The 20556-nt window shown below is 53.8% G+C and overlaps 1 protein-coding gene across 1 annotated transcript in view; it reads right to left on the reverse strand.

Annotated features, from left to right (window-relative positions):
- The window catches only part of rela (v-rel avian reticuloendotheliosis viral oncogene homolog A), a 33693-nt gene that overhangs the window by 5887 nt on the left and 7250 nt on the right, over positions 1–20556 (reverse strand). The window contains exons 2-9 of the mRNA XM_060855353.1: positions 12176–12223; positions 9350–9486; positions 7795–7940; positions 7611–7702; positions 6590–6730; positions 5482–5586; positions 5148–5363; positions 2564–2641 (exon numbers count right to left, since the gene is read on the reverse strand). Coding sequence (XP_060711336.1) covers positions 2564–2641; positions 5148–5363; positions 5482–5586; positions 6590–6730; positions 7611–7702; positions 7795–7940; positions 9350–9486; positions 12176–12223 — 963 coding nt within the window. The remainder of the gene's footprint in view (positions 1–2563; positions 2642–5147; positions 5364–5481; positions 5587–6589; positions 6731–7610; positions 7703–7794; positions 7941–9349; positions 9487–12175; positions 12224–20556) is intronic.

A 20556-nucleotide genomic window follows, 5' to 3' on the forward strand; every position in this document is an offset into this window, starting at 1 on the left:
ATTCCAGAGACTGGGCCTCCACTGCCCTCTGGGGCAGAGCATTCCACACATCCACCACTCTCTGGGTGAAGAAGTTTCTCCTCATCTCTGTCCTAAATGGTCTACCCCGTATTTTTAAGCTGCGTCCTCTGGTTCGGCACTCGCCCATCAGCGGAAATATGTTTCCAGCCTCCAGAGTGTCCAATCCTCTAATAATCTTATATGTCTCAATCAGATCCCCTCTCAGTCTTCTAAACTGAAGGGTATACAAGCCCAGTCGCTCCAGTCTTTCAGTGTAAGGTAGTCCCGCCATTCCAGGAATTGACCTCATGCCAAGGAGATGGAGTGAGAAAGAAAGGAGAAGAGGAGAGTGAGAGAGAGATGGGGAAAGAGAGCGAGAGAGAAGGCAGAGGGAAGGAGGGACAGCGAGAGAGAAGGCAGAGGGAGGGAGGGACCTAGAGAGAAGGCAGAGGGAGGGAGGTACAGTGAGAGAGAAGGCAGAGGGAGAAAGGTACAGCGAGAGAGAAGGCAGAGGGAGGGAGGTACAGCGAGAGTGAAAGCAGAGGGAGAGAGGTACAGCGAGAGAGAAGGCAGAGGGTGGAAGGTACAGCGAGAGAGAAGGCAGAGGGAGGGAGGTACAGCGAGAGAGAAGGCAGAGGGAGGGAGGTACAGCGAGAGAGAAGGCAGAGGGAGGGAGGTACAGCGAGAGAGAAGGCAGAGGGAGGGAGGTACAGCGAGAGAGAAGGCAGAGGGAGGGAGGTACAGCGAGAGAGAAGGCAGAGGGTGGAAGGTACAGCGAGAGAGAAGGCAGAGGGAGGGAGGTACAGCGAGAGAGAAGGCAGAGGGAGGGAGGTACAGCGAGAGAGAAGGCAGAGGGAGGGAGGTACAGCGAGAGAGAAGGCAGAGGGAGGGAGGTACAGTGAGAGAGAAGGCAGAGGGAGGGAGGTACAGCGAGAGAGAAGGCAGAGGGAGAGAGGTACAGCGAGAGAGAAGGCAGAGGGAGGGAGGTACAGCGAGAGAGAAGGCAGAGGGTGGAAGGTACAGCGAGAGAGAAGGCAGAGGGAGGGAGGTACAGCGAGAGAGAAGGCAGAGGGAGGGAGGTACAGCGAGAGAGAAGGCAGAGGGTGGAAGGTACAGCGAGAGAGAAGGCAGAGGGAGGGAGGTACAGCGAGAGAGAAGGCAGAGGGAGGGAGGTACAGCGAGAGAGAAGGCAGAGGGAGGGAGGTACAGCGAGAGAGAAGGCAGAGGGAGGGAGGTACAGCGAGAGAGAAGGCAGAGGGAGGGAGGTACAGCGAGAGAGAAGGCAGAGGGAGGGAGGTACAGCGAGAGAGAAGGCAGAGGGAGGGAGGTACAGTGAGAGAGAAGGCAGAGGGAGAGAGGTACAGCGAGAGAGAAGGCAGAGGGAGGGAGGTACAGCGAGAGAGAAGGCAGAGGGAGGGAGGTACAGCGAGAGAGAAGGCAGAGGGAGGGAGGTACAGCGAGAGAGAAGGCAGAGGGAGAGAGGTACAGCGAGAGAGAAGGCAGAGGGAGAGAGGTACAGCGAGAGAGAAGGCAGAGGGAGGGAGGTACAGCGAGAGAGAAGGCAGAGGGAGGGAGGTACAGCGAGAGAGAAGGCAGAGGGAGGGAGGTACAGCGAGAGAGAAGGCAGAGGGTGGAAGGTACAGCGAGAGAGAAGGCAGAGGGAGGGAGGTACAGCGAGAGAGAAGGCAGAGGGAGGGAGGTACAGCGAGAGAGAAGGCAGAGGGAGAGAGGTACAGCGAGAGAGAAGGCAGAGGGAGGGAGGTACAGCGAGAGAGAAGGCAGAGGGAGGGAGGTACAGCGAGAGAGAAGGCAGAGGGAGGGAGGTACAGCGAGAGAGAAGGCAGAGGGAGAGAGGTACAGCGAGAGAGAAGGCAGAGGGAGGGAGGTACAGCGAGAGAGAAGGCAGAGGGAGGGAGGTACAGCGAGAGAGAAGGCAGAGGGAGGGAGGTACAGCGAGAGAGAAGGCAGAGGGAGGGAGGTACAGCGAGAGAGAAGGCAGAGGGAGGGAGGTACAGCGAGAGAGAAGGCAGAGAGAGAGAGGTACAGTGAGAGCGAGAGAAGACAGAGATGGAGGGAAAGCGAGAGAGACACAGCAAGCGAGACGGGGAAAGTGCGAGAGATGGGAAGAGAGCGAGAGATGGAAAAGGAGGGGTATGAGAGCGAGTAGTGATGGGCAAGAGTGTCTGAGAAAGGGGGGAGGGGGAAAGAAGGAGAGAGAAAGGAGGAAAGATAGTGGGGAGCGGGGAAGAGTGAAGGAAAGAGAGGGATAGAACAAACAGAAAGCACTCTTGTGGGTCAGCGGTAATGTCCCTGCCTCTGAACCAGAGGTTTCAGGGTCAAACTCTGCAGCAGGGTTTGACGACCCGGGAAGGTGCGCCCATCATGGGGCAGACTGACACAGCAACACGCAGCCGTTCACTGGGGGGGGGGGGGGGGGGGGGGGGGGTGGTGATCTGGTGTCGAATCCCTCTCTGACACGCCCACAGAAGAGACCGTGGGAGCTGCAGTCACTCACAGATGGGAGGACAGGAGACGGGGGGACAGATAACGTGGGAGCGCTCACCTGGCATGTTACATTTGTGCAGCATGTTCATAAACTCGAGGTGGGTCTTCCGCCGTTTCTCCTGGGTGCCGTAGGGATCTGCCGTTTTCATTGTTTTTAAATAAAAAAAAAGAGAGAGATTGAGAGAGAGGAATTATATTTGGAACAGGCCCCTGCGGTCTGGGGTAGCACAGTATAAATCGATTCGACATATAAAAACTCAGAGGGGCGCCATGCCAAACTGTTCGACTGTGGGAGGCATCGCCCCAGCCAAGCCTAATAGGGTTCCTGCAATTGAAACCTTCCTCGAATCACATAGTTCAGGAGAAGCTGACAGAGTTTGCGTCGCTAAAATTATACTCTGTGTCCCACCTGCCCCCCCGAAACCTGGGAATGTTCTGGCATTTTAAATAATCATTTTCGCGAGGTTGTCAGAGCCTCAACTCTCCTACCAGGCCGTGCCACCTCCTTACCTCCCTGCAGCCCCATCCCCACCTCCATCTGAAACGATGCCCCTTTTGCGGTTAACCCTTGAACTGAGGGATCAAGCTGCTCCCTATCCCCGCTGTCTGTCTGCCCCACACCTCACCATCCTCGAGCAGGCCCCCTTTCAACCTCCTCCCGTCCAAAGTAAGCAATCCGCGCCTATCCAGCCTCTCCTCAGCCCAGGCAGCACTCCCATGGACCTCCTCTTGCAGAGTCCTTCCTGGAGCATGGTGACCAGAATTCCATAAGGTACTCCCGGTGGGCCCCAAACCACAGGCCTGTACGGCTCCGACTAAACCTCCCCGCGCTTAGAATCTAGGCCGAGACGGATAAAGGCAAGAGTCCCTTATGTCTTCTTAACCACACCATTAAAATCATGAGAGAGAGAGAGAGAGGAGAATTATGCTACCTGTTCCACAGTTAGAGAGATGTACAGCACAACACGTACCAGATATCTCAACCTACTCTAGTCCCACTTGCCGGCCCATATCCCTCTAAACCCTTCCTATTCAATTCCCCATCCAGATGCCTTTTAAATTGTACCAGCCTCCACCACTTCCTCTGGCAACTCATTTCATACACGCACCACCCTCTGTGTGAAAATCTCTCTTTTTTAACCCTTCACGCTCACAATCTTAAACCCATGCCCCTCTAGTTTTGGACTCACACCACCATGGGGGCACTGTGGCTATTCACCCTATCCATGCCCCTCATGATTTTGTAAACCTCTATAAGGTCACCCCTCAGCCTCCGACGCTCCAGGGAAAACAGCCCCAGCCTGTTCAGCCTCTCCCTGTAGCTCAAACTCCTTGTGAATCTTTTCTGAACCCTAACAAGTTTCACAACATCCTTCCGACAGTAGGGAGACCAGAATTGAACGTATGGCCTCACCAATGGCGTTGACATATTTCCAAACTCCATTCCCCTTCCCTTCCCCACTCCCCAGAGCCACTGACTCATCACTGCCACGATCTGGGATCTGGGGACAAGCTGCCCCTGAGGTTCCGCAGAGTTTGTCAGTGTCCCACCACTCAGAGTATTCCCTCGTCTTTCATGGAATGCCAACAAGGTGGAACAAGCCCTTCTGCCGAACAATTCCACACCAACCCTCCGAAGAGTAACCCACTCAGACCCCATTCCCCAACCCTATTATCACACCTGACTAATCCACCCTAACCTGCACATCCCTGGGCACTATGGGGCAATTTAGCACGGCCAACCCACCCTAACCTGCACATCCCTGGACACTATGGGACAATTTAGCACGGCCAATCCACCCTAACCTGCACATCCCTGGGCACTATGGGACAATTTAGCACGGCCAATCCACCCTAACCTGCACATCCCTGGGCACTATGGGCCAATTTAGCACGGCCAATCCACCCTAACCTGCACATCCTGGGCACTATGGGACAATTTAGCACGGCCAATCCACCCTAACCTGCACATCCCTGGGCACTATGGGACAATTTAGCACGGCCAATCCACCCTAACCTGCAGATATTTGGACTGTGGGAGGAAACCGGAGCACCCGGAGGAAACCCCACGCAGACTCGGGGAGAACGTGCAAACTCCACACAGACAGTCGCCCGAGGCTGGAATCGAACCCGGGTCCCTGGCGCTGTGAGGCAGCAGTGCTAACCACTGAGCCACCGTGCAGTTCCTTCCCCCAAAGCCCATCACCTTGTGAGGTGCCCGATCTGTTTATATTCTCCTTCCTCCCCCAAGGCAGGGGGAAGTCCCCACGCTTTGTTCCCAAATCCCTCCCCCCCGTCCCCACCCCCAGAGAGCCACAGAACGGCCCAGTGTCCGCAGGAGGAGGCTATTCAACCCATTGGACTTCTGCTGGCCCGTCGACAGTGCCATCCAATTCACCACCCCTCCCCGGGGCTGTGCCACACCCCGGATGTTTAAGGTGGTGCGCGCCCCAGGGTCCCGACTGTGTCGGAACGGCCGCAAACACTGCCCTCAATCGCCCAGGCTGCGGGACTGGAGTCACGTGTAGGCCCGAGCTGGACAGGACAGCCTCCTGCATCGTCACAGAAGGGGGATAAAAAAAACAACGGCCAAGGGAGGTCCCGTGCGGGAGGTCGGTGCGCGCGGACGCCTCCCGCCTCACCTTTGTCATCGGGAAGGTACTGGAACTCCATGGCGTCGCTGACCTCTTTGTCGGAGGGGCGACGCAGCTGCATGTGGACAGTGACCGGCTCGCTCAGGGTCACGTCCTTGTACGGGGGGGTCTTGAAGACTATGGCGACTTGGCGGTGGACGTCAGCCTGGGAGAAAGAGCCTTTCCCCTCCCAGTCGTTGGTGAAGAACCTCACCTCGATGTCCTCTGAGAGAGAGAGAGAAAGAAAGAGGGAGGAGGATAAAATGGCCGACAGGGTTCGCTCAGCACCATCCCCCTCCCCCCCCCACTGCTCTGGCTCCCCCCACCCCCTCCCCCTGGTTACCTTTCTGGACCTTGTCACACAGCAGGAATATCTCCTCTCCCCCCTGACAGCTCCCAGAATTCTTGTTCACCCGACAGATCTTCAGCTCGGCCGTGTTGGGGGCTCCTGGAAAAGACAACAAGGCACAGTCTTCATAATACCGGGAGTGGGGGGGGGGCAGATAGGCACGGCAGAAACTTCCCCAACACTCAAACACTCCCCAGGACAGGGACAGCACGTGGTTAGATACAGAGTAAAGCTCCCTCTACACTGTCCCCCATCAAACCCTCCCAGGGACAGGGACAGCACGGGGTTAGATACAGAGTAAAGCTCCCTCTACACGGTCCCCCATCAAACACTCTCAGGACAGGGACAGCACGGGGTTAGATACAGAGTAAAGCTCGCTCTACACTGTTCCCCCCATCAAACACTCCCCAGGACAGGAACAGCATGGGTTAGATACAGAGTAAAGCTCCCTCTACACTATCCCCCATCAAACACTCCCAGGACAGGGACAGCACGGGGTTAGATACAGAGTAAAGCTCCCTCTACACGGTCCCCCATCAAACACTCTCAGGACAGGGACAGCACGGGGTTAGATACAGAGTAAAGCTCGCTCTACACTGTCCCCCCATCAAACACTCCCCAGGACAGGGGCAGCACAGGGTTAGATACAGAGTAAAGCTCGCTCTACACTGTTCCCCCCATCAAACACTCCCAGGACAGGAACAGCATGGGTTAGATACAGAGTAAAGCTCCCTCTACACTATCCCCCATCAAACACTCCCAGGACAGGGACAGCACGGGGTTACATACAGAATAAAGCTCCCTCTACATTGTCCCCCATCAAACATTCCCCAGCACAGGGACAGCACGGGTTAGATACAGAGTAAAGCTCCCTCTACAGTGTCCCCCATCAAACACTCCCCAGGACAGGGACAGCACGGGGTTAGATACAGGGTAAAGCTCCCTCTACACTGTTCCCCCATCAAACACTCCCCAGGACAGGGACAGCACGGGGTTAGATACAGAGTAAAGCTCCTCTACACTATCCCCATCAAACACTCCCATGACGATGGGAGCTGGGCTGGGAGGTGGTCTCCATTGCCACAGCGATCCCCCTACTCACTGTTGTCGTAGATGGGGTTGGAGACCACTGGTGGGAGGGGCACATTGCAGACCCCCAGCTTGTTGGGCAGAAAGACCTGGAAACACAGCCGCACCACGTTCAAATCCTCCTCGGTCTCGTTCAGCAGATCCTCCCGGGAGACTGGAATAGACGAGGGTGGGAGAGGGGGAGATTATCAGCGGTGCACCACCATCACCCACCACCAACGCACCCCATTCCCCCTCTCCCCACCCCCGTTCTGAATGAGCAGAGACCAAACTGGAATGGAATACTCCCCACTTGCCCCTGCATGGGGGCAGCTTCAACAACACTCGAGAAGCTCGATACCGTCCAGGGAGGCGAGGGGGCACGGGGGAGGCAAGGGGGGGATGGAGGAGGGGGGGGATGGAGGAGGCGGGGTGGCGGGGGGGAGGCGGGGGGAGGCGAGGGGAATGGTACTCCTTCCAAATCTAGACAGACACTCGCTCACGTACATACACATTCACACCCTCATCCACACACACACACACACACACTCACACCCCCACTACCCCTGCCCCCACACACACATCCCCCACTACCCCTGCCCACCCACACACACAGCCCCACCCACCCACTACCCTCGTCCACACACACACACCCCACTACCCCTGCGCGCGTGCGCACACACATACCACCCCCGCCCACACACACACACACTCCCAGTACCCCTGCCCACACTCACTCACACACACACCCACCCACCCACCCACTAACCTCGTCCACACCCACACACCCCCACTACCCACACCCACACACAGACACACACACACCCCTGACACACAGACATCACCACACCCTCACACCCTCACACACCGACACACACAACCCCCGCCCACACACCCACGCACAACACCGCCCACACACATCCCGAATTGAAGCCTGGTCAGCCGTTCCTCCATGTCAAAACCACCTGGAGCCCCCACCCCAGTGTGGGTGTGCACCATCTGCAGTGCCCACCCCCAGAGTCTAACCAGGGCCCTGCCCGTCCCGAGCCACTCACTGTTGAAAGGATTGACGTTCTTGTTGATCCGACTCTGAATGGCCATCGCCACCTCTCGCTTCTTCACACACTGGATGCCCAGATTCTGGAAGCTGGAAAGACAGACACAGACAGAGAGGTTGGCAGAGATAGGCTGACATGTGCCCACAGACCACCGCCACCCCTGACCCCACTGGGCACTGACCTGTGGACACTCCTCTCAGGCAGGTCTGCCTCATAGTAGCCATCTTTGCAATCCTTTCCCACCAGGTCGTGGGGGTGAGGTTTGTACGGCTCCTTTTTGGTCACCAGACAAATCCGGATCCTGGCCGGGCCCACGTAGTTGACGATCTGTAAGGCAGAAGCTCAAGGTTTTGGGAGAACTCGAGGGATTACGGGATAGATAGTAGGACCGTGGGACGCACCGTGGATCAGGGGGACAGCCGAACGCAGGCCCGCCGGACCCATTAGGTGGGATAAGCAGCACAGAAGGCATTTGGGACACTTGCCTTTCCGAGCCGAGGCACAGTGGCTCAGTGGTTAGCACTGCAGCCTCCCTGCACAAGGGACCCGGGTTCGATCCCACCCTTGGGCGACTGTCTGTGTGGAGTTTACACATTCTCCCCGTGTCTGTGTGGGTTTCCTCCAGGTGCTCCAGTTTCTTCCCATGGTCCACGAATGTGAAGGTTAGGGTGGATTGGCTGTGCTAAATTGTCCCATAGTGCCCAGGGATGTGCAGGTTAGGGTGGATCGGCCGTGCTAAATTGTCCCATAGTGCCCAGGGATGTGCAGGTTAGGGTGGATCGGCCGTGCTAAATTGTCCCATAGTGCCCAGGGATGTGCAGGTTAGGGTGGACTGGCCATGCTAAATTATCCTGGATGCAGTGACCAATAAAGGTAAGTATACCAAACGTTTCCTTCCCCGTACTGTCTCCCTACGACTCTCCTCTCACGGGGCACCACTTCCTTGCTCTATCGCCCACAGCCCTCGATTCCCTTCCCTGTTAAGAATCTACCTCTACATAGCAACCTAGCATCTGGAATAGAGGGAGAGGCCCTTCCTCTCTCCCTCCGCCCAACGGACTCCTCTACATAGAGTACGTGTGTCCACATGTGATGCACGGCCAACAGAGGGCACTGCGATGCAAGGAATGGCCGGGCACCCCCAACCCAACACCGCACCCCCCACCCCAATACCACACCCCCCACCCTGACAACACACCCCGAACCCCACCCCGACACCACACTCAACCCCACACCAACACCACGCACCCAACCCCACCCCCAACCCAACACCGCACCCCCCACCCCAATACCACACCTCCCACCCCACACCCCCCACCCTGACAACACACCCCGAACCCCAACCCCCCCGACAATACACCCCCAACCCCACCCCGACACCGCACTCAACCCCACACCCCCACTCCAACACCACGCACCCAACCTCACCCCCACCCAACACCACACCCCCCACCCCAATACCACCCCACCCACCCCACACCCCCCACCCCGACAACACACCCCGAACCCCACCCCCCACCCCAGCACTACACCCAACCCCACCACGACACCACACCCCAACACCACACCCCCAACCCTGACATCACAACCCCAACCCCACCTCCAACCCCAACCCCACCTCCCACCCCAACACCCCACCCCCACCCCAGCACCACACCCCCAGCCCAGCCCCACCCCACCCCACCCCCCCCAACCCCACCCCCCCCCATAGACAGCGCCCACTGCCCACACCTTACCTCGATGGCGGGGTACGTCCTGGTGCTGTCTGTGCTCTTCTCCCCAGGGATGCTCCCGGCCGAGCGTCCCTCGCATTTATACCGGAAACGCATCCCACGTTGTTTGGGCTGTTCCAGGATCTGGATGTAAGGGGGGGCTGGAAGGGAGGGGAAGACAGCAAAGGAATTAAGAAGTCCCCTTGAGCGACCCTCTGCGATCGCGTACGCTGCAGAACTGACTGTGGATGGAGAGAAACAGCAGCTATAAATCCCGTCTTGAGGAAAGGGGACGAGGAGTTAGCTGCATCCAGGAGGAGGGAGACTCAAAGCCCCCAGTGACCAAAGAGCTGGCTGCTTTAAAGCACACTGACAAACAATTCACCTTCTCCAGAGGCTGAGAAACGAGGATGTGAAATGTGAAAAGGCTTCAGTACAGATTTACAAGGATGTTGGAGGGTTTGAGCTACAGGGAGAGGCTGAACAGGCTGGGACTGTTTTCCCTGGAGCGTCGGAAGCTGAGGGGTGACCTTATAGAGGTTTATACAATCCTGAGGGGCCACGGATAGGGCGAATAGACAAGGTGTTTTCCCTGGGGTGGGTGAGTCCAAAACTAGAGGGTATAGGTTTAGGGTGAGAGGGGAAAGATTTGAAAGGGACCCAAGGGGTAACTTTTTCACACAGAGGGTGGTGCGTGTATGGAATGAATTGCCAGAGGAGGTGGTGGAGGCTGGTACAATGACAACATTTAAAAGGCATCTGGATGGGTATATGAATAGGAAGGGCTTAGAGGGATATGGGCCAAGTGCTGGCAAACGGGACTAGATTAATCTAGGATATCTGGTCGGCATGGACGGGTTGGACCAAAGGTTCTGCCTCTGTGCTGTACAAGGCTATGACTCTAAATGAAGAGTAGGAAGACTTGCTGGCTGTTGGTGCGAGTAAAGAAATTGCCAACTCTGAACCCAAGCTCGGGATTAGAAATCTCATTCCTTTCTTAGAGTCAAAGAGATCTACAGCACAGAAAAAGGCCCATCAGCTCTACAGCAGCCAAGAGCAGGCACCTGACTAATCTAATCCCATTTTCTGAAGGACTACTTACTGCATATACCTTTTGTTAAGATTCTGCACTTTCTTTTGGTATAAAACAAACATTTTCATCACGTAGGGTTCTGTTTCCTTTTAAAAAAATTAAACACTTCTCCTCGCTCACCTTGGGTGCAGTTAGCGAGATTGAGGAAAGCAAGGAGATTTTCATTTCAAAATGACACCAAAAGAAATCACTGGGGGGGGGGGGGGGGGGGGGGGGGAGAGAATGTCACTGGAGAGGAAAATGGCGGTGCAGCCATCCCACAAGGCTGTGCATCAGCGAAAGCCCTCTATTAAAATTGACCCTTCTCCCTCCTGACTGGAGTTTTTGGGCAGATAGACTGACTGACAGTTTTGGGAGCACAGTCTCGATTAAAGCGGTGCTGGAAAAGCACAGCAGGTCAGGCAGCATCCGAGGAGCAGGAAAATCGAGGTTTCTGATTGGGGGCAGATGTTCGCAGGTAAAGGGACGGCTGGAAAATGGACAAGAGTCCAGAGAAAGTATATTCCTGTCAGGGTGAAAGGGAAGGCTGGTAGGTATAGGGAATGCTGGATGACTAAAGAAATTGAGGGTTTGGTTAAGAAAAAGAAGGAAGCATATGTCAGGTATAGACAGGATAGATCGAGTGAATCCTTAGAAGCGTATAAAGGAAGTAGGAGTATACTTAAGAGGGAAATCAGGAGGGCAGAAAGGGGACAGGAGATAGCGTTGGCAAATAGAGTTAGGGAGAGATATAAAAGAAACCTAAGGGGCAATTTTATCACGCAGAGGGTGGTGCGTGTATGGAATGAGCTGCCAGAGGATGTGGTGGAGGCTGGTACAATGACAACATTTAAAAGGCATTTGGATGGGAATATGAATAGGAAGGGTTTGAAGGGATATGGGCCAGGTGCTGGCAGGTGGGACTAGATTGGATTGGGATATCTGGAGGACCGAAGGGTCTGTTTCTGTGCTGTGCATCTCTATGACACTAAGTGGGAGGTGTGCCAACAGACGTAGAGTCCGGACGGTGGGGCAGCAGGCTATGCAACCCATCGAGTCCCTACCTCGTCGGTCAAGTACACTAAGCTTCCTTAGGGACTGCACAGCTCAGAGGGAATGTGGGCACCCCAAGCGGAGGGCACTGTGGCACCCACAGCAGGTCAGAGACAGGGAATCCTGCAGCGGGTAACTCTCCTCCTGACTCTTCCCCAAAGCCTGTCCCACCATCTACAAGTCAGGAGGGTGAGGGAACACTCACCACTTGCCCCTGGATGGGGGAGGGGGGGGCAGCAGCTCTAACAACACTCGAGAAGCTCGACACCATCCAGGGACAAAGCAGCCCCCACTCGATTGGTATCACATTCCCCACTCCCTCCCACCACCGACGCTCGGAAGCGGCAGGGTGCACCAGCTACAAGACACATGGCACCAGAGATCCTCGGGCAGCACCTTCCAAAACGCACGGCCACTTCCAACCTAGAAGGGCAAGGGCAGCAGATACAGAGGAACACCACTCCCCTGCAAGTTCCCCTCCGAGCCCCTCACCGTCCCAAACTGGGAATATATCGGCCGTTCCTTCGCTGGGTGCAAATCCCGGAATTCCCTCCCTGAGGGCATTGTGGGCGTCCCTTCCAGCAGATGGACTGCAGCCAGTCCAAGAAGGCAGCTCAGCCCCACCTTGCCCAGGGGCAATCTGAGACAGGGCAAGAAATACCAGTCTTACCAGTGCTACCCACATCCCGTGACAAGAATGAGGCAGATATTCTTTGCGGACTAACCTGGATTGACAGCGGTGTTCCATTGTGTCACTCCAATTGGAAGGAAGGCTGCAGGTTGGGAGAGAAGATACAGAGAAACGAGAGGTTACTTGAGCAGGCCTTGTACACACTTACCTGCAACTCCCAGAACTTAGTTCCAGTTGCTCATGTTAAAACACCACAACGGTCCATGAGGGAGCGGAATGGGGGAGCAGGCTCGAGACAGGGCTGAAGGCCTCATCACTCAAACTGTTGGATCAGACTGGGCTTTCTCATCACAGGTCCTCAGGTTCACATCCCTCCATCGGCACACTTCCTATCTCCGTAACCCCCTCCAACCGCTACACCCCCTCCCTATCTCTGTATCCCCCTCCAGCCCCTACACCCCCTCCCTATGTCTGTAACCCCCTCCAGCCCCTCCACCCCCTCCCTATCTCTGTAACCCCCTCCAGCCCCTCCACCCCCTCCCTATCTCTGTAACCCCCTCCAGCCCCTCCACCCCCTCCCTATCTCTGTAACCCCCTCCACCCCCTCCCTATCTCTGTAACCCCCTCCAGCCCCTCCACCCCCTCCCTATCTCTGTAACTCCCTCCAGCCCCTACACCCCCTCCCTATCTCTGTAACCCCCTCCAGCCTCTACACCCACTCCCTGTCTCCCCCTGCAGCCCCTCGACCCCCACCCTATCACCCCCTCCAGCCCCTCCCCATCTCTGTCACCCCTCCAGCCCCTCCACCCCCTCCCTATCTCTGTAACCCCCTCCAGCCCCTACACCCCCTCCCTATCTCTGTAACCCCCTCTGGCCCTTACACCCCCTCCCTATCTCTGTCACCCCTCCAGCCCCTATACCTCCTCCCTATCTCTGTAACCCCCTCCAACCGCTACACCCCCTCCCTATCTCTGTAACCCCCTCCAGCCCCTATACACCCTCCCTATCTCTGTCACCCCCTCCCTATCTCTGTCACCCTCTCCAGCGCCTCCACACCCTCCCTATCTGTCTCCCCCTGCAGGCCCTCCACCCCCTCCCTATCACCCCCCTACACCCCCTCCCTAGCTCTATCACCCCCCTACACCCCCTCCCTATCCCTGCCCCCTTGGAAGGGCAGAGTGTCTGTGCACTGACCCTGTCAAGTCCCGAAGATTCCTGATCGCGTGAAGCTCTCGATACCCCGATGAGTACATGCCCAACCTCCTCAGCCTCTCCCCGTAAGACCGTGCCTCCATGCCCAGGATGGACCTCGTGCACACTCCCTCCACAGCCCCCAAGCCTCGGCAAAGGCACTGAGTTCTGCTCACCGTATTCCCACTGTGGTTCCTTGCATGGCTTTGGCTAGACCGCCCTATTTTTAACTCACCATTCCCCCTGAAACAGGAACCAATTTTCCATTGGCACTGCCCCAAACTGATGCCAGCTTTGTCTACTTTGTGCCTGGGAACACCCCCAATCTCTCCAGCCTGCTGCTTTCGGCAGTATTCCTCCATTCCAATAATAAACAGCGCCTTTGGTCTTCTTCCCAAAGAGCCATAAGCCTGGGCAGGGAGTGGTACCCTCCATTATTAACGGCCAGTCCAAACTCCCACCCCCAGCTCACTCCTCACACAGTTCAATATCCCGACCCAGTCACCTGTCACACTCTCCTCTTTTAAACTGAAAGTAAAGCTCCCTCTACACTGTCCCCCATCAAACACTCCCCAGGACAGGGGCAGCACGTGGTTAGATACAGTGTAAAGCTCCCTCTACACTGTGCCCCATCAAACACTCCCCAGGACAGGGACAGCACGGTGTTAGATACAGAGTAAAGCTTCCTCTACACTGTCCCCATCAAACACTCCCCAGGACAGGGACAGCATGGGGTTAGATACAGAGTAAAGCTCCTTCTACACTGTCTCATCAAACACTCCCCGGGACAGGGACAGCACAGGGTTAGATACAGAGTAAAGCTCCTTCTATACTGTCCACCAATCAAACACTCCCAGGACAGGGACAGCACAGTGTTAGATACAGAGTAAAGCTTCCTCTACACTGTCCCCCATCAAACACTCCCAGGACAGGGACAGCACGGGGTTAGATACAGAGTAAAGTTCCTTCTACACTGTCTCATCAAACACTCCCCAGGACAGGGACAGCACAGGGTTAGATACAGAGTAAAGCTCCCTCTACACTGTGCCCCATCAAACACTCCCAGGACAGGGACAGCACGGGGTAAGATGCAGAGTAAAGCTCCCTCTACACTGTTCCCCATCAAACACTCCCAGGACAGGGACAGCACGGGGTAAGATGCAGAGTAAAGCTCCCTCTACACTGTCCCCCATTAAACACTCCCAGGACAGGGACAGCACGGGGTTAGAGCAGAGTAAAACTCCCTCTGTGCTGTCCCGAGTCTCTCCCACGACAGGGAGAACACAGCAATGGGAGAGAGAAGATTGCTGATGCTGGAAATCTGATCTTCCAAAGGAAATGCCTGAAATGCTGGAAATACTCAACGCCTCAAGCAATATCTGTGGAGAGGGAGAAAGAATGGGACGTTAGGAACAAGGGACCTGACTGCTCGGATTATCAGCCGAGGGTTAAGGAAGAGTGATCATAACATGGTTACGCAGAGATCGGAGATGGAGAAATGTAACGAAATGACTAAAAGCTGTAGATTTCAGCAGCGAGAGACAGCAGGGGATTTCAAGATTGACTCAAAAGTGGAGTTGGTAACGAAACTCTCACGGAGCCTCTCAAGAAATAACCAGACACTGTCCAGGCAATACTGAAAATAAAAGCTCGGAAAGTGTAAACTCGGGGAAGTAACCGATTCTGTCCGTCACCTCTGCCTCGGGCTGAGGAGAGCGTTCCAGGGAAATTAACCGGGAGATTAAAATGGCTGGGACTCAGCAAGGGTTTGAGGTGTCAGCTTTAGAGAAACATCATGTGGACAGCAGGTAAACACACACGCCCCCTCACCCTTACAGCTCTCTGAATTTATTCATGACTGTCTTACAGAGGAGATGACCTTGACGGGGGCAGAGGGTAGTGCCCGCACATCTGGGCTAGGGGGTCTAGGGTTCAGTCCTACCTCAAGACTTGAACCCTCAACAGAGATCTGCTTATACAGGAGATCCAAGGGATAAATGTGAATAAGGAAACCTTTCCAACACACTATCACCCCATATCAAAGCTCACATTAGGAGCAGCAAGCCATTTTGCCCATTGATGCTGGTCCACCGTTCAATATAAAAGTGGTTGATTTGATTTAATTCATTCACGGGACGAGAGGGTCACTGGCTGGGCCAACATTTATCGCCCATCCCTAATAGCCTAGAGGGCAGTTAATGGATGCCTACAGTGTGGAAACAGGCCATTCGGCCCATCGAGTCCACACCACCCCTCAGAAGAGCATCCTACCTACCCTTACCCTATCCCTGTAACTCTGCATGGTCAATCCACCCTAACCTGCACATCCCTGAGCACTATGGGACAATTTAACACGGCCAATCCACCCTAACCTGCACATCCCTGGGCACTATGGGACAATTTAGCACGGCCAATCCACCCTAACCTGCACATCCCTGGGCACTATGGGACAATTTAGCACGGCCAACCCACCCTAACCTGCACATCCCTGGGCACTATGGGACAATTTCACACGGCCAATCCACCCTAACCTGCACATCCCTGGGCACTATGGGACAATTTAGCACGGCCAACCCACCCTAACCTGCACATCCCTGGGCACTATGGGACAATTTCACACGGCCAATCCACCCTAACCTGCACATCCCTGGGCACTATGGGACAATTTAGCACGGCCAATACACCCTAACCTGCACATCCCTGGGCACTATGGGACAATTTAGCACGGCCAACCCACCCTAACCTGCACATCCCTGGGCACTGTGGGACAATTTAGCACGGCCAACCCACCCTAACCTGCACATCCCTGGGCACTATGGGACAATTTAGCACGGCCAATCCACTCTATCTCCTGCTTTTCCTCTATTTATCCTGCTAAAATCTCACTTGCCGTATCTTTGCCCTCTCACTTGGGAGTCTTAGAGATGTACGGCACGGAAACAGACCCTTCGGTCCAACCCATCCATGCCGACCAGCACAGAAACAGACCCTTCGGTCCAACCCATCCATGCCGACCAGCTATCCTAACCTAATCTGGTTCCCAGTTGCCAGCATTTGACCCACATCTCTCCAAATCCTTCCGATTCATAACAGTCATCCAGCACGGAAACAGACCCTTCGGTCCAACCAGTCCATGCCGACCATAATCCCAAACTAACCCAGTCCCACCTGCCTGCTCCTGATCCATATCCCTCCAAACCCTTTCCTACTCATGTCCTTATCCAAATATCTTTTAAATGCTGTGACTGTACCCACATCCACCACACCCTCAGGAAGTTCATTCCACACACGAACTACACTGTGTATAAATCATTTGTCCCTCATGTCTTTTTTAAATCTCCCTCCTCTCACCTTAAAACTGTGACCCCACGTCTCCAAATCCCATATACTCAGATGCCTTTGAAATGTTGTCATTGTACCAGCCCCCACCACTTCCTCTGGCAGCTCATTCCATACACGCACCACCCTCTGCATGTAAATGTTGCCCCTTAGCTCCCTTTTCAATCTTTCCCCTCTCACCTTAAACCCAGTCTAGTTTTGGACTCTCCTACCCTGGGAAAAGGACCTTGGCTGTCCACCCTATCCATGCCCCTCATAATTTTACAGACTTCTATAAGGCCTCCGACGCTCCAGGGAAAACAGCCCCAGCTTATTCAGCCTCTCCCTGTAGCTCAAACCCTCCTACATCCTGGTAAATCTTTTCTGAACCCTTTTAAGTTGCACAACTTCCTTCCTATAGTAGGGAGTCCAGAACCGAACACAGTATTCCAAAACTGCCAATGTCCTCTACAGTGACAACACGATCTCCCAACTCCTACACTCAAAGCACTGACCAATAAAGCCAAGGGTACCAAATGCCTTCTACATTATACTGCAACTCTACTTTCAAGGAGCTATGAACCTCTGTCCAGCAACACTCCCCAGGACCTGACCATGAAGCTACAAGTGCTGCCCTGATCTGCCTTTCCCACAATGCACCAGCCCATGTTTGGTTTATTCTCCCCTCGAGTCTTTGTCACAATGTCTTTTTCCGTCGATCTTTGGGTCATCAGTGATGAGCTGACTCCACACAGGTTCCCCACAAGCCTGTGCACTCAGCTGCTTGGCGCATTCCCTGTACACTCACAACTGTGTGGCCAAATTCTGCCCCAACTCCATCTACAGGCTCCCTGACCACACTCACTGTGGAGGGCCAGATCTCAACCAATGAGAAGAGAGTGCTGGGGGCTCTCTCTCCATCAGCGTCAGGAAAACAAAGGAGCTGGCCATTGACTTCAGGAAGCGCTCCTGTCTGTATTAGTGGGGCTGAGAATGGACAGCATCACATTCCTGGGAGTGCTGGTCACCCGCAATCTACCCCGGTCCCCCCACACCGCTGCGACGCTCAAGAAAGCACAACAATGTCTTCCTCAGGAGGTTAAGGAAATTCAGCACGTCCACAAGGACTCTCACCCAATACAGATGCACCTTCCCGGCAACTGCTCTGCCCAGGACCGTGAGAAACTCCAGGGAGCTGTGAAGACACAGCCCAGTCCCTCTCACAAACCAACCTTCCATCCACTGACTCCATCTACACACTCCCCACTGCCTCAGGAAGGCAGCCGACATCATCAGAGACCCCTCCCACCCCGGTTATAATCTTTCTCACCCTCTTCCGTCAGTCAGGAGGGACAAAAACTTAGACCAACAGATTCAAGAACAGCTTCTTCCCCACGGTTATCAAACTTCTGAATAGACCCCACAAATTTTGAATTTAAATGACCTCACTCTTTACACACCACCTCTGCAGCCGTAAGATCGCACTCCTAATGCACTTTGTATGGGATGGTCCACCTTTACTGCATACAACACAAAACTTTTCACTGTACGTCGGTATGCACGAGAATAAATAATTAAATTAAACTATAACTCCCTTCATCAATGTTTTTTCAATAAATTGTGCAGAGCTGAATTCCCAGCATCAATCCCTGTGACAAACTAGGGGAAAAAAATGCATTTATGCTTACCATTAGCTTCCCATTAGTCTGCCAATCTTCTAACCATGCCAATATGTTACCACAAGACTTCATTTTCTATATGAATCAGTGATGTAACACCCTGTCAAATATCTTATGCAAATCTAGGTACAGTACATCCACCCAATTCTCGCTTTATCTACAACATGTTACCAAAAAAAAACTCAAATCGATTGGTAAAACACGATTTCCCCTTTGCAAAGCCGGGAGGGTGATACGGTGGCTCAGTGGTTAGCACTGCTGCCTCCCAGTGCCAGGGACCCGGGTTCGATCTCACCCTCGGGCGACTGTGTGTGGGGAGTTTGCACATTCTCCCCGTGTCTGCATGGGTTTCCTCCCACAGTCCCAAGGTGTGCAGGTTAGGGTGGATTGGCGGTGCTAAATCGCCCAGGGATTGGCGATGGGAAATGCAGGGATAAGGTAGGAGATGAGGCTGGGATGGTGCTTTGGGAGTCGGTGTGGACTCGATGGGCCGAATGGGATTCTGTGATTCTAGCTCTGTTTGAACTTACTCAAGCACCCGACTAATATTTCTTTCATTCTAACATTTCCCTAGGATAGATGTTAAGGTGGTTTCTGTGTTCTAACACTCTTTTTGAAGGAATGAGTTAAACTCAGCCTTTTCTGATCTCTCAAGACTGTCATCAAACGGAGAGTGCTTTGGAAAATTAAGACAAACACATTAACTAGCCACTTTGATACCCTCTGGATGAAGTCCATCTCATGCCTTGGGGACTTTCATTCCCTGGGCAGTGTGATTTTCCTGAGTTCCTTTCTCCCCTCCAAATTCCGATTTGTCACTGCTTCTAATTACTTATATTCTCTGCAGTGATGCTTGGTTCAAAATATCTGTTCGTTCATCTCTCATCCCCTGATTTTCCATTGCTAATTCTCCAGTCTCACCTTCTACAGAACAAACACAATCATTTGCATCTTTAAGTATTCATAGAAACTCTTACCGACTAGTTTTACATTTCTAGCCAGCTGTTTCTCTTTATTAACTTTTGGGTCACACGTTTTTTTTTATATAACCTTCTGACCTGCCATCCCATTTTTATGAGTTTCATTTTTTTATCTTTAACATTTCTAGTTAACCACAAACGATGGGTCTGTCCCTTTGAATTTGTCACACTCTATTCCATGCTCTCTGAAATATCCCCCTAAGTCATCTGCTGCTGCATCTCTATTGACTTGGCGTGTTCACCCAACTTGACAACTCTCCTCGGCTAGTTCAGTGTTCCCATAATTCCCTTGATTTACCTTTCTTTTAAAAAAAAGTCTCAGACCCGCTCCTCTCTCACTCAAACTGAATGTGAAATTCAATTGCGTTATGATCGCTATTACCTACAAGCACAATTGCAATTTCCATGAAAAAACTCCCTTGCTCCTTAGATATACCTCCATTCCCTTTATATAGGCACCAGAACTAATTACAAAAGTGGCCCAAATGTGGTCTAACCATGATCCAACAGAACGTTTAATATACTTTCCAATTCTAGTCGTCTTAAAATGTTTGGTTTTTTTTAATTGCGCGTAATACATGGTCAATTTTTGGTAACGTTTTAAAAATTCATTTGTAGTTGGTCAACATTTACCACCCTTGAGGAGGAGAGCTGCCATCTTGAACAACTGCCGTCTATCTGCTGGAGGGACAATAACATTGAGGGAGTTAGTTCCAGGATTCCCAGTGAAGGAATGGCTGATGCATTTCCAAGTCGGGACGGTGAGGGGCTTGGAGGGGAACTGGCAGAGGGCGGTGTCCCCATGTACCTGCTGCCCCTTGATCTTCTCGATGGAAGTGGGTCACGGGTTTGGAAGGTGCTGCCTGAGGATCTTTGGCGAGTTTCTGCAGTGCGTCTTGTAGATGGTACACACTGCTGCAACTGAGTGTTGGTGGGGGAGGGAGTGGGTACGGTGCCACTCTGTCCTGGATGGTGTCGAGCTTGTTGAGTTGCCCCCATCCAGGGGCAAGTGGGGAGTATTCCCTCACCCTCCTGACTCGTGCCTTGTCTATGATGGACAGGCTTTGGGGGGAGTCCGGCAGGGAGTTACTTACGGCAGCGTTCCCAGCCTCTGTCCCGCACTGGTAGCTGCTGTGGTGAATCCAGTTGAGTATCTGGTCAATGGTAACTCCCAAGATGTTGATAGTGGGGGATTCAGTGATGGTAACAGCATTGACTGTCAAGGGGCTGTCTCTGATTGGTGATGGATCAGTGCCTGGTATTTGTGTGGCGCGAATGTTACTTGTCACGTGTCGGCCCAAGCCTGG

The sequence above is a fragment of the Hemiscyllium ocellatum genome, chromosome 46 (genome assembly GCF_020745735.1).
Source record: "Hemiscyllium ocellatum isolate sHemOce1 chromosome 46, sHemOce1.pat.X.cur, whole genome shotgun sequence".
NCBI lineage: Eukaryota > Metazoa > Chordata > Chondrichthyes > Orectolobiformes > Hemiscylliidae > Hemiscyllium > Hemiscyllium ocellatum.